Raw genomic sequence first — 12,436 nt, forward strand, 5'->3', positions numbered from 1 at the left:
ACTGGCTATGATCGGTGTAGGTGGACCACGGACCCACGCCACAAGGTGGGAAGAAAATAGAGGTGTGGACACATGTTCCGAAGCTGTACTGTGAAAAACCCATCCTGAAAACTGTCAGGAACCCAGAGGAAGAACGGATTTTCAGGAGCTCCGTGCGACAGCCTGAGAGCTCTTAAAAGCGCGCGCTCGCATGGGTTCTCACGGGCAGGTTCGTGTAGCCAAGGGAAGCTGGGCCAGCAGCGAGGCGGGTGGCGGGGGGCCATTGGCATCAGCACGAGCAGTGTCAGCTTGCAGAACCGCAGGTGGGTGTGCCCAGGCCCTGGGACTTGAGCAAGGACAGCGACTGGACTGCGGAGCAGACGGGACCCGACCCAGCCTGTTGCTAAGCTGGAGGGTGGGCAGGGGGGCTGCCTGCCATGCAGGGTGCATTTTCTGCGGTCGGTACTGTTCGCTGCTGCGGGGACACGGTCCTGCTGGGCACGGAGAACAGGCCAGTGGTGCTGGCCGCAGGGGGAAGCTTCTGTGCTCTCCGTGCCTCTCGGCTGGCCTCAGAGGAGCCCACCCACGGGTGTCTGGGTCAGGGCTGCAGCCGTTTCACGTGTGTTTAAGGCAGCTGTTAGCATTCTTGGCTTGACGTGATCACCGAAGTGCTAGGGGAAGCAGCTCATTTATTTTCGAAGGTTTCATTTATTTGCAAGAGAGAGCACAAGTTGGGGGAGCGCCAGGGCAGGATGCGGGACTCGATCCCAGGACCCCAGCATCATCACGACCTGAGCTGAAGGCAGGTGCTTAACCGACTGAACCAGGCAGGCGTCCCCTGGAGGTCGGGGGGAAGAAGACTAAACGGATTTTCAGGGCTGCAGAACCCTGATAGTGTCTTCATAACATCGCAGTTTATCCGAGTGTGTGTGCGCACACACACATGCACACACGCGCACACGCACGGGCTTCCGAGAAGGAGAAGGCACTTTCCCTAGTTGGGAACGAGAGGTCAGGGATCTGAGCGACATGGACGTCTTCCTGGGATCCAGCTGCGGGCTGTCGGAGCCTGTCACCGTTCGTCGCGTGTCAGGGGGAGGGGCCGGCCCTGTGTCAGGGTGGGGGGCAGGGTGTCCGAGCGGGCAGCTGCCCACACGGGTCTCATCATGCATTTTGCTACTTAGAGAAGCACAGTTCCTTCCTCTCACGGAGGGAAGTGGTCTCGCTCCGGGAACGCGGAGTCACAGGAAAAGCTGGAGTGTTCGCTTCCCCCCATGTGCCGGTCGGAAATGAGTTTTTCTTGTCTGTTCCTAATAAAGTTCTTAAATGTTTAGAGGAGAGTTTAGGTGAGTTCTTCTGACGCGTGCCTGAGGTCTGTCTCAGCACTGGCGGCAGTCACTACCCTCGGGCCTCGGTGCCTGTGACCCTGTGGCTGGAGGAGAGGGGAGCAGGCCAGAGGCACACAGAGCCAGAAGGAAGGGCCTGGCATTGGGCCCTGTGCAGGTGCTCGGGCACAGGGTGGGATTTGCAGCTGACTCTGCCATGAACCGAGGCCTGGTTCTTTGCCCACAGCCCCCGCCCCCGCCCCGGACCAAGCCCCAGAGTTGCAGCGACTGACCTCGTTCCAGGATGGGGCACAGGCGGCGGGAACAGCAGCACGAGGCAGGTCACCTGGAGGAGGAGGTGCCTCTGTCCAGTACCCGGGGTGCCCCTCCCAGGCCGGGGAAGCCGAGCCGCCCCAGGGTGCAGCCAAGGAGGCGGGGTCGATGCCGTTCATCAGAGACCACTTTGTGGTGCTTCAGGTGTGCTGCTAATTTAATGAGAAGTGAAATCATCCAGAAAGTTCTTCTGCTTCCGGTTTTTATATCCCGAAGAAGAGGAGGAATCTGGTGCTCTAGCGAGCTCGCTTCGGCTCGGCAGGCGGGCAGGCCCAGCTCAGCGCTGCCCGGCGGGGCCGCTCCCGGCCGGTGGTCAGGGTGGGGAGGGGACCCCGGGTCCCAAGCTGACTGCTTCTCCTCCGGGGCTCTGTGTGCACAGCTCAGCGCTCCGAAGCCGGCCGACTTGAAACGGTTTAGTTTCCCGTGAAGCACCGACAGGTGACGTTGGGGAAGGTGGCTACGTTTTTAAGCTCTCCTCCCTGTACTGACTGGTAGACACCTGCGGTTACTGAAAGGCGGAATACTTCGTATTTTTAGCCACGTGTTTCCATTGTAGATCTTTGAAACATGGTTTAAAATTAGTCACATAGGTCAACACTTCTAAGGGTCACATGTCACCTTCATTTTTCCCCCTGGTTGCCCTGCTTCACTAAGAAGCCCAGACACTGAGGCAATTGAGTCCTGTGCTATCCCTGGAGCAGTGGCAGTGTGTCCTGGGGTGAGCACGCGTCCGGCTTCAGCTGCCATGTACCCTGCCCTCTGCAGAGCCTGGAGCCTGCGCTGTGCCCCCCAGGGACACGTGCCGAGCTGGCTGCATCACCAGGATACTTGGGAGACAGCAGGCTCTTGGGGAAGGGCTGGCTGAGAGAGCACACAGGTCTCCTCCTTTGACCTGCCCCTCCCGCATCCTCAGACCCTAAATCCCAAGACCTCAGGGAAAACTTGGAGCCCTGCGCCCTCTGCAGGGCAGGTGTGAGGACCAGGCCCGAGATAACCTCTGTCCAGTGCTTGCCTTTCAGACAAGGAAGATCCTCTCCGCTCAGTGGATCATTTCTTTCCTTCTGTCTTATGCACAGACTCACTTGGTTTTCACCGCAGAGAGTAGAGGCTTGGGGAATGGTTCTTTAGCGCCTGAAGATTTAACTTGCAGCGTCGCTTCGCGATCGTCTTCTCAGTACAGTGTGACCAGATTGCTCTGACAGCCGCCACCGGCCGCGCTGTGCCTCGTTGTGACGAGCTAGATGTAGGAAAGCCTCCTTTTACCCCAGCGGCAGCTGTGGGGTCCCGCCGCTAAACAGCAGTTCCCTCCCGTGTGATGAGTACTGCTCTTCTGGAAAGTTCGGCGAGGGCCCTGCAGAGAATCGCCTGGCAGGAGGGCATGCGGAAGGAAGCGACTCTCCACGAGTGTCCGCCAGCGGGCCCCACGGAGAAGGAGGTTGAGGGAGAAGATTGAGTGGCCGGTCGAACCAGGCTGGGAGGATACAGGGGCTACTCACGAGAGTGACTGTTTTGGGTTAGATTCTCTGGATGAGATAAGAAAATTGCCAGGGAGATAGAATTTTCTGCATTGATCCAAGTGTCAGCCTGGACTCGAATTTTGTGTGAAAGCTACTGTATAAATATGGTGGGTGTTTGGGCTTATTTAAAGCACGTACAACATGCTCTTAACACATTTCTGTTTTTTTTCTCTAGAGTTTACAGATGCTTCCCCAGCAACGGAAAGCCATAGCTAAGTTCAAGGAACCAGCTCATGCGTTAGCATTTCAGCAGAAATTCCACAGGTATCTGGTGTATTCCGTGGTCAGGGCGCTGTGGGAGTGGGTGGGAGAGCCTGTCCGCCAAGGCAGCTTGGTGTTGTCCGCGTGCCCACCTGCTGCTGGACAGACGCACCAGGAGTGTGTGAAGAGCGCCCATGGCTCGCTCTTCTCTCCTGTGGGTCACCTGCCCCGTTTTTGTATTGATCTTCTCTGTCTGCATTTTTTTTTTTTTTTAAGATTTATTTATTTATTTGTCAGAGAGAGAGAGAGAGAGAGGGAGAGCGAGCGAGCACAGGCAGACAGAGAGGCAGGCAGAGGCAGAGGGAGAAGCAGGCTCCCCGCTGAGCAAGGAGCCCGATGTGGGACTCGATCCCAGGACGCTGGGATCATGACCTGAGCCGAAGGCAGCTGCTTAACCAACTGAGCCACCCAGGCGTCCCAATGTCTGTCTGCATTTTTGATGGTTCCGTGGATCCAGACCCACCACCTCAGTTTTCCGGTGTCCGGCTAAGTTGACCGCCGGTGCGGGGCGCCGCGTTAACGCTGACTCTTGGTTTGCACTTCCACAGGCACATGGTAGATTTGTCCCACATAAACGTGGCCCTGATTGTTGAGTGACGTCTGGCAGGAGATGCTGACCTGACACTGCCCGCGCTGTGGGGTTTCTTCGAGGAAGTGGCAGCGCGGAGTCCCCGCGAGCGTAGGCCTCTCCGTCTGCAGCCTTGCGTGCCTGTTGTCCGGAGCGGCACACAGCCCAGTGTTGATGCCAGCACAGCTGGACTTGGGGACACGGCGGACTGGGGTTTGCTGTTAGACTGCTTCACGTTCTGTTGTCAGCACAGAGAACTACAGTTTCCGTTTGCTTTTGTTTTCCAAGTGCTCACAGTGCATGTAGACATCGTTCTTTGTGGTCGTACCGTGTGATCGATCACTTAGCTTCAGGAAGGGACATTAACGTCACGGATTCTTAAGTAGTTTTTCACAGCAGAGAATACTTGATAATGGTTGCACTTATCTTCGGTGCAGGCTAGACAGGTGTGTTCCCGGCCACGCGTAACTTGCGCTGTCTTCTCAGAAAGCCCTCCAAAGGCTCTTGGAAAAACGTAGATTAAAACGCGGGTGGTTACGACCGACAGTTGCATATCCTGGACAGTGGGGTGTGCGGTGGCTGAAAGCGGCACTGACTGTGGCAGGTGCTGCTTCCTGTGACGGCTCCAGAAGCGCCCGGTGTGTTCCCAGTGCCGGAGGGGACTCCCGCCCCTCTGCGCCCTTCCCAGTCAGGCAGTGGCCCTGGCAGGCCTCACTCCACCTCCGTGGGCCTTGAGAAGGTGCCCGTAGCGTGGCCACCTCGCGGCCCTTGTGGAGTCCCCTTTCAGGCGGGCGACAGTGCGTGTGTTCCATGCGAGGTGGAGGGCCGGCCCAGAGCTTGAACACCCGCTGGGGTTTTTTTTCCTTGTTTTAAATGCATCCCGGAGGGGCTCGGTGACTCAGACGTTCTTTGGGAACCTGGTTGGTATATCGCATTGATGAACTTGTTTTGGGCCTTTTGAGCAGGGCTGCGCCGTCCTCCGCGGATAGGAGCGGGTCCCCCTCGTGCAGTGTGGCGCGAGGGACTGCCAGGCCCAAAGTGCAGTTGGCATGTGTTTGTAGCGCCCTGAACCCGCCTGAGGGGTTCCGGGTAGGTCCCTTCAGGCCAGACCCTTCCTTCTCGTACAGCAGCCTTTAGTGAAGTTCATTCTGGGCAGATGTTTTAAAAAGTGCCTTATTCAGTGTTTCTGCTCACGAAGGAGGCGCACTGTTGTGGGTTTATTGTGGCGGGAACCTGGGCCGTCTGAGCCAGCACTCGGGGCCGGGCAGACTCTGGCCCGCTCGCTGTGTTCGCGCCAGAGATTGCCTGTCGGGCTGCTTAGTGGAGTTAGACGAGGTGGGAGCCCGCCTCCTCTCAGCCTTCTGGGGGCCCTGGGAGCCTGTGTCGTCCTGTTCCCCGGGGTGACATTTCTAGTGTGTTTCTAGTTGAAGCTCCCCGAGCTGCGGGGGAGTGTTCAGACCCCGCGGGGCTCGCTGCGGCGCAGCTCCCGAAGTGGCAGTGCGTGGTAGCAGTGGGCCGGAAGATGGTGCTGGTGGTTGGTGGCTGCTTTGCAGAAGGTTTGGTGCCAGGGGGCAAGCAGGCAGTCCTAGGATGCCCTGGAACACTCCCCAGTTCCCGGGGGCCCCAGCGACGCCGTGGGAGGCGGTGTCGCGCCAGGGCCTCACCGGCCACCACGGGCTGTCCTGGCTACTCTGGGCACCGGCAGATATGGCAGGGCTGAGGTGGTTTCAAAGCGTAGTTGGTTTGGTTCAGTCCAGTGGGCGCTGTGTTGAGGTGAAGAGCTTGACGGCCTGGAAGCTGTCCTCGAGAGCGCGCGGGCCGCTGCCCCACACGGGGCCGTGGGCGGGCTCTCCGTCGGTGGACTTGCTTTATCGCCCAGGACCACTTGATGCTGTAAAACGGGGTAGTCTGGGTGCTCTGGGCCTTGACGCCGAAGGGCTGCGCCTTGTCTCTGGAGAGTCGGCCCAGAAACGCACCTCCTCGTTGGTGCTGGTCCGCTCGTCAGTCCTACGCAGCCTCCCCCCTTGAAGACAGACCTTGCGGCGACTTTCAGGTCTGCTTCTGGCGTTGTCTCAGTAGGACACGGGTGTCCGGGACGTGTGTGTCCTCTAACCGTCTGCACACACGGAGGCTTCCTGTTGCTGTGCCGCTCTTGAAAGCCTCGGGCCAAGGGGTGAGAAGGCTCAGCGCCACCGCCTCCCTGCGCCCGGGCACTGCCCCGGAGCAAAGCCTAGTTTCCTCGAAGGGGACTGCCGGAAAGGGAGGGAGCAGAGTTAGAAAGTAACGTTATTGCCGTGGTCGTGGTCGGCGTGCTTTCCGCAGTGAAATCAGAGCACTGTCAGCTGAGCCCTCTTAGAAGATCTGTTGCAACCATTATCTTTGTTCTTTCTTTATCATGCATTTAAAATGAAACGCAGAAGCATTTAACAGACTGTGTAAATACGGACCTTTTAAAATTAAAATGTTAATTGGAAATGCTTTAATTCAGCAACAATCTTAGCTCTTTGTTAGTTCTTTTGTGTTGTCGTATGGAGTTGCGCGGACGCAGTCCATGACTGTTGATGTGTTTGTGTGTATATTCGATTTTTATAAAGATGGTAGTAAGTCAATACATTTATCCTGACCTGTGTATTATTTGTTCCCAAATTCAGGAAGCTTGAAGTCAGTAAAGAGCAGAGTACCGCGTAAGGTAATCGCAGTAGGTTCTGTGGAGCCGAGGCACTTCTTCCTGCATTGTCTTGTTGTGACTTTGTGCTGTAATGTAAGCTCGCGGAGCCGCTTCTCCGAGCACTGCCGTTGGTCCGGCCACTTTGTTAAGTCCTTCTAATGATACTTTTCTAAAGGAGAAATCCTGGTTTTTTTCCCCAAAAGAAATGTTGAGGGGTCCCCCCCCCTTCTGGACAGGCAGCATCCCGTGTAGGTGCCTGTACCCATTGCCCCGGGGGGACTGGCGGGGGGAGGGGGCTTCATGACTACTTTTCACTGGGTTGTCTTCTCTTGATTTGTACTGGTCCTGGGTGAACGCTTGTTGACGCTGGGTTCTGTGGCATCTCTGAATTGTGACACGGCTCAGATCACGCACCTAGGGGGGTCCGTTTTCGAAGAACATTTTCCTTACTTGGCCAGCAGAAGACTTTGTCGCCCGTGCAGGAGATTGGGAGAGCCGTCCAGGGTGGGGGGTGTGAGGGGAGGTGGGGAGGTGGGGAGGGGAGCTTTGCAGAGCGAAGCAGTTGTAATAAGTGTTATAATGAACTTCAGACACACAGACTCCTTTAAGAGGAGTCAGCCAGTCAAGTTGGGAGACGGGAGGGCTCGCAGGCGGCTCTCGCTGGGGACGGGAGGGCGCCCACCCCTCCGGAGAGCCACCGTTCCCCGTGTGGGCCTTGAGCTCTGCCTCGGGAGGAGGCCGGACTGGCTCCCTGGGCTGGAGACGCAGGGAAGTGGGGCCTTGCTCAGAGGGTTGGTGTTGAGAGCCGATCATTTCCATTCTTTTTTCTTTCATTTTCTTTTGGCTTATGGTTTTCTGTTTTGTTCTGTTTGTTTGTTTGTTTGTTTTTTTAATTAATTTCTTTGTTGTTTAATTGAAGGTAAGCTCACTGTGCTGGTGGACCGCTGGACTGACAGGGACCCTGTTGCGGACAGTTGGGTTTTGGTAGGGTCTGTGTGCCCAGTGCGGGACACCCTTGAGCCCCCTCGTCCCACGTAGCTCCCTGGAGAGCCCCTGCGCCCAGCCGGCAGGGCGTGCATCCCCGATCGGCTCGGGCCACCCTCCGCGGAGGGCTCTGGGCTCCCTGCCTGGCACGCTGCCCTTCTCGGGGTCATTTTGAATCTTCCCTCCCTTCCTGCTTGGAGGACTTGGGAGTCTTACATGCTCACTGATAGACCTGATTTTCCTTCTTTTAGTCAGGTACTGAGTCCCAGCACCCACCACCTTTTTTATTATTTATTTGGGGTTGGGGTGGGGGTGGGGCTTCGGAGAGAACCCTTGTTGGTTCTTTACAGATTTTTAAGTGACATTATTCTGAAAAGGAATTTCCTGAATGGGAGGGGACAGGGCCAGGAGCCGGTTGCCCCCAGCCCCACCTCCTGTGAAGGAAGCCACAAGTTTAGATCATGTAGGGGAAAGTTTAGATATTTTACTACGTTTAATGAGCATTTCGATTAACCTTCTCAGCTATTTTTAAAACTTGTGAACGAAGCTTTATTTCGGACATTTGTAAATATGAACTCTCCCAAGGCACTTGGCCTTGATTCTCTAGTAAATCCTACGGATTTTGTGTAAGGTTTTTTGCGACCTGTTTCATTGTCATCATTTAAAGCGCCCGTGGTTTTATGTCCTAGAACCAAAGCAGAACTCCCTGATTCATATTGGATCCCAGGTGTACCTCCTTCTGGTAGCGTGTGGTTGGGAAGATCATTGGTTTTACACGTCGTAACCTGCCTGTTCTAGAGAATGTTTTTAAAACTCTTAACTCTCTCTCTCTTCTGTGCTGTGTTGTGGTAGGAGATCTGGTTGAGCCAGGCAGCTAGAGCAGGTATCTTTAGTGAGAAATTGCTTTTCCCTTTTATTTCTAACCAACTAAAATGTAAAAAGATCATGTTGGTGTTTTGCTCTGTTTTATTTTACTTATTTTAAAACGTATGTAGAAAAATAGAGGCCCTTTAAAGAGAAACAATGTAGTTTGAAATTTTTAATACATTGCAGAGTGACTTATTTTAATATATTCTGTATTTAGTAATATACTCTAGAAAGTAGAGCCTGAGGTTCTTTTAGCCATGATTTTCCTTTAAAGTTAGTTTTCTTCGTAAGGGCACACGTAGTGGAGGCTGATTTTTAAAGGACTGTTTCCGTTTTGTAGCCCGCGGTGTTGCTTAGGCTCTGATGTGGGCGTTTGAACCAGCAGCACAGAGCACACGGTTCCCCTCTGAGCTGAAGGGCAAGCGAGCCTTTGTGCTGATAATCTGTCTTTGCTCTCCACAGGCCTGGGATCCAGGATCGCTTTTCCTCTGTGAGGATTTTAACTCTCTGTCTTCGTCTTTAATTCCACACTTTAATTTCCAGGTTTGACGACAGCGAAGCCTGAGATCTTTCCATTCCGAGCTGCTGCTCCGTGTTGGGTGCCTCTGTCCTCCGGGGCCCGCGTGCGCCCCTCCTTCCTGTTTGTTCTCTTGCACTTTTCCTCCCCAAACCCGTCTATCAGCCACCGCTGAGAGCTCCTCTCCCCTTCTGGAAAGTCACTTTCCTTGAGCGCCTCCTCTCTGGATGTCCTCCTCCTCCTCCTCCCCGCCTGCCTGGGGCCGTGGACTTCCTCGTCTGCCGCCGGCGCTGCATTCTTTCTGGCTCCTCTGTCCGGTCTCACATCCAGAACTCCTCGGGAAGGGGTACAAGGACGCTGCGCGTGTTTTCACACTGTGTTTCAGCTCGGTTGCATCTCCTCCTTTGCTTTGACAGGTTTTTACTCACGCTTTGTTCCCCCAGGTGTCCGCTGGAGAGAGCGACGGCTGACTTCTGTTACTTTGCAGTTCGGCTTGTAGGAGCGCGGGCGCCCTGGCCGCCGGCGTCGCGCCCGCCCTGCCCTACTCACCCCTTGTTTCGCCTCTACTTTGCAGGACCTCTTGTGCATGAGTTCAGTGTTAGTGGGGGCGCGCCGGTTTTTCCGCTGGAAGTGGTGGCCTCTTTGACCCTTTGTTACCGCTCTCGCTCTGATCCTTCCTAGCCGTAACGCGCCGCGCTGCCCGGCCGCCGTCTGCCGGCTCCGAGGCGGAGTCGCGCGCTGTGTTTGCGGGGAGCGCATTGGGAGTTGAGAAACCACCCGCTGACTGAGTTGCTTTTCCTCTGGGTGGGTCTGCTGCGCGTTTTCTACCAAACACGACACTTGCCACTGTGGGAGATGCGTTGCCTCACTTTGCCCCAGTGTTCACTTGGCTAATCCCTGTGACAGCTTTATCAGGAGTGCATGTGAAGAACAGTAGTGACATGGTTGGGAAAATGTACTGTGTGTGTATCACCTGTGTGACTCCATGCCGAGACGTGTCTCGGGCTGTATTGTAATTTGAAAGACGTGTTAATAAAATGCTTTGCACTTCTGTTCTGTTTGGAGCTTTTCCTTGATCTCGCCGCTCAGATGCGGTCCATCCCTCGTCTCAGCCACGTGGACAACACTGTGCCTCCCACCAGCCCCAGGAGACTGGCAGGTTGTTTCCGCCGAGGGGTGGGGTGTCCCCAGGCCCCCCGGGTGTGTCCCCCTGCTGTCAGGACCGGCTTGGAAATGGCCTCTAACAGGCGACCCGCAGGAAGGTCAGAGCGGCCGTGCCGCCGCACCCGCATTCCGTGGTCTGCAGAGATCTCTGCTGACGCTGTGCTGCTCTGGTTGGAGGGAGTTATATTTTCTTTTTACGTTTTTTAAGGCATTACAAATACTTGCTACAGCTTTTCAAAGGACATTTGTACACTGAAGCCGGAGAACACCAGTCACCCTTAGTGTCGCACCCGTGTGCGATGCCCGGTTTCTGTTTGGGAAGTGGCACGGGGCGCCCTCTTGGGTGCCCCTCCGTTTCCTGCATCATCCACGCTTACCATGTTGCTGCGGAGTGCTCCTGGTTTCTGGTCTGCTCTGAAAGCAAAGCATTTTTTTTCTTTTTAAGATTTTATTTATTTATTTGACAGAGATCACAAGCAGGCAGAGAGGCAGAGAGAGAGAGAGGAGGAAGCAGGCTCCTTGCTGAGCAGAGAGCCCGACGTGGGGCTCGATCCCAGGACCCTGAGATCATGACCTGAGCCGAAGGCAGAGGCTTAACCCACTGAGCCACCCAGGCGCCCCTGAAAGCAAAGCATTTTTTAAAGTAACTCGCCCCACCCCACTCCCCCGTTGGAGGAAACCTTTGAGACCCCGACGTTGGCTCACATGCACCCTTGTGCTGGGATGGGAGTCGGGGCTGCTCGGTGGCCACACCGCTCCCCGCCTCACAAAGCCCACCTTCCTTACCTGTAGGAAGGGGGTTTGTCTCATGAAGATCAAGCCTCGTAAGTCCCCTGAGTTGTGTGGGCGAGTCGGGCTCACAGACTGATGGGATGAAAGATAACCCCCCGTGTCCCGTCTCGGGAGTGACCATCGCTCTCCACCCCAACCCCCTGTTGTGGGATTCAAGGCCAAGGTCCCTTCTCTTGGTTGACCTCTCTGCATGGTACCTGCTTGAGTCTAGTGACAGAAGCCAACACAGGGGGATGACCACGGTGCTCCCACGAGGGGGATGGGCGGGAGGGCCTTGGGTCCCTGCCAAGCATCGGCGGCGGCCTGACACGATGGTTACTGCCGGAGTCCTCCCACGGCACACACCGTCCCTTCCCCGACCGCGGGGACGAGGAGGCCTCTGTCCGGGTCTGAGTGAGGGGGAGAGAAGGCAGGAGAAGCGGCTAATTTGGGGGGAAAACAGGAAGTGATGCCCCTCAGAGGTCTACACGGATTGATTTCCTAGATCCAACTTAATGGACTTTTAAACCCTAAACCAGAATCTGAACATGGCTAGTGACTGAAGCCAAAACCATTATTTTTCCCATTTCAATCCATACTCCATGGGCAAGGTCTCTAGAACCTGGCCTTCGCCTTGAGTGATGGGATCTCCACAGAAGATGGGGCTGGAAATGCTTCGGTGTTGGGCAGTGAGCGGGAGACCCTAGGGAAAGGGAGCTCCTTGCGGGATTCCTGTGTCCATGCTTGGTGTCCGCTCAGGGCCACAGGCCGGTGGTGGTGGAGGGCTTTGTGCGGGGGGGCTGCGTGCGTGCGGGGTCTGTGCCTGGGTTGCTGCCCGGAGGAGGCAGCCGAAGGCCGCACCCCCGGCACCTTCCGCCTCCCGCGACAGGCGCTTTTACCAAAGGGCACATTCCTCCACTTGGAAGGGGATGACTCACTGGTGAGTCTGAAGGGGGAGATTGGTGGGAGAGTGAGGCCTGGAGCAGGAGTGTCACGCAGGGGGCGTGTGGCTCCAGGAAGGGACAGCATGGCACGGTGTCGGCTGCAGGGCGGCTCCCTGATGCAGTCCTCAGACTGGAGAGTGCGGCGGCTCTGAGACGCACGCCCACTGGCGTCTTCTGGCCACACCAGGGTGTTGCCTGCATGTGCCCTGGGAAGCAGAGGGTCTCCTTCCCGCACCTGGCCAGACCCCCGCCCTCAGCTGGGGGGCGACCGGGGCTGCTTCAGCTGGGCCACGGGGCCCCCTCATCAGCTTCGGTGGAGGCGACTCGGTTTCCAGACGCATGTCTGCTGGTGTCAGGACGCCCACCCAGTGCCTCGCTCGTGCCCTGGTTTGTGCCAGGAACCCTCACGGATGTCTGGAATTGAGGGTGGAGAGAGTCAGGGAGCTGGCGGGGTTTGGGGGCCAGAAGGCAGGTGTGGGAAGCTCGGGGTGCGACGGAAGGGTGCGAGGGGCTGGCCCAGGCAGATCAGGTGCAAGAC

At 56.3% G+C, this 12,436-nt stretch overlaps 1 protein-coding gene across 7 annotated transcripts in view; it reads left to right on the forward strand.

The window, feature by feature from the left end:
- RBM33 (RNA binding motif protein 33) overlaps nucleotides 1-10,071 on the forward strand; it is a 136,517-nt gene extending 126,446 nt beyond the window's left edge. For all 7 annotated transcript variants that reach the window (XM_047695867.1, XM_047695868.1, XM_047695869.1 and 4 more), the window contains 2 exons: nucleotides 3,330-3,418; nucleotides 3,964-10,071. In XM_047695867.1, coding sequence (XP_047551823.1) covers nucleotides 3,330-3,418; nucleotides 3,964-4,012 — 138 coding nt within the window. In that variant the 3' untranslated portion in view covers nucleotides 4,013-10,071. The remainder of the gene's footprint in view (nucleotides 1-3,329; nucleotides 3,419-3,963) is intronic.
- The last annotated feature ends 2,365 nt before the right edge of the window (nucleotides 10,072-12,436 follow it).

Source organism: Lutra lutra, chromosome 11 (genome assembly GCF_902655055.1).
Source record: "Lutra lutra chromosome 11, mLutLut1.2, whole genome shotgun sequence".
NCBI lineage: Eukaryota > Metazoa > Chordata > Mammalia > Carnivora > Mustelidae > Lutra > Lutra lutra.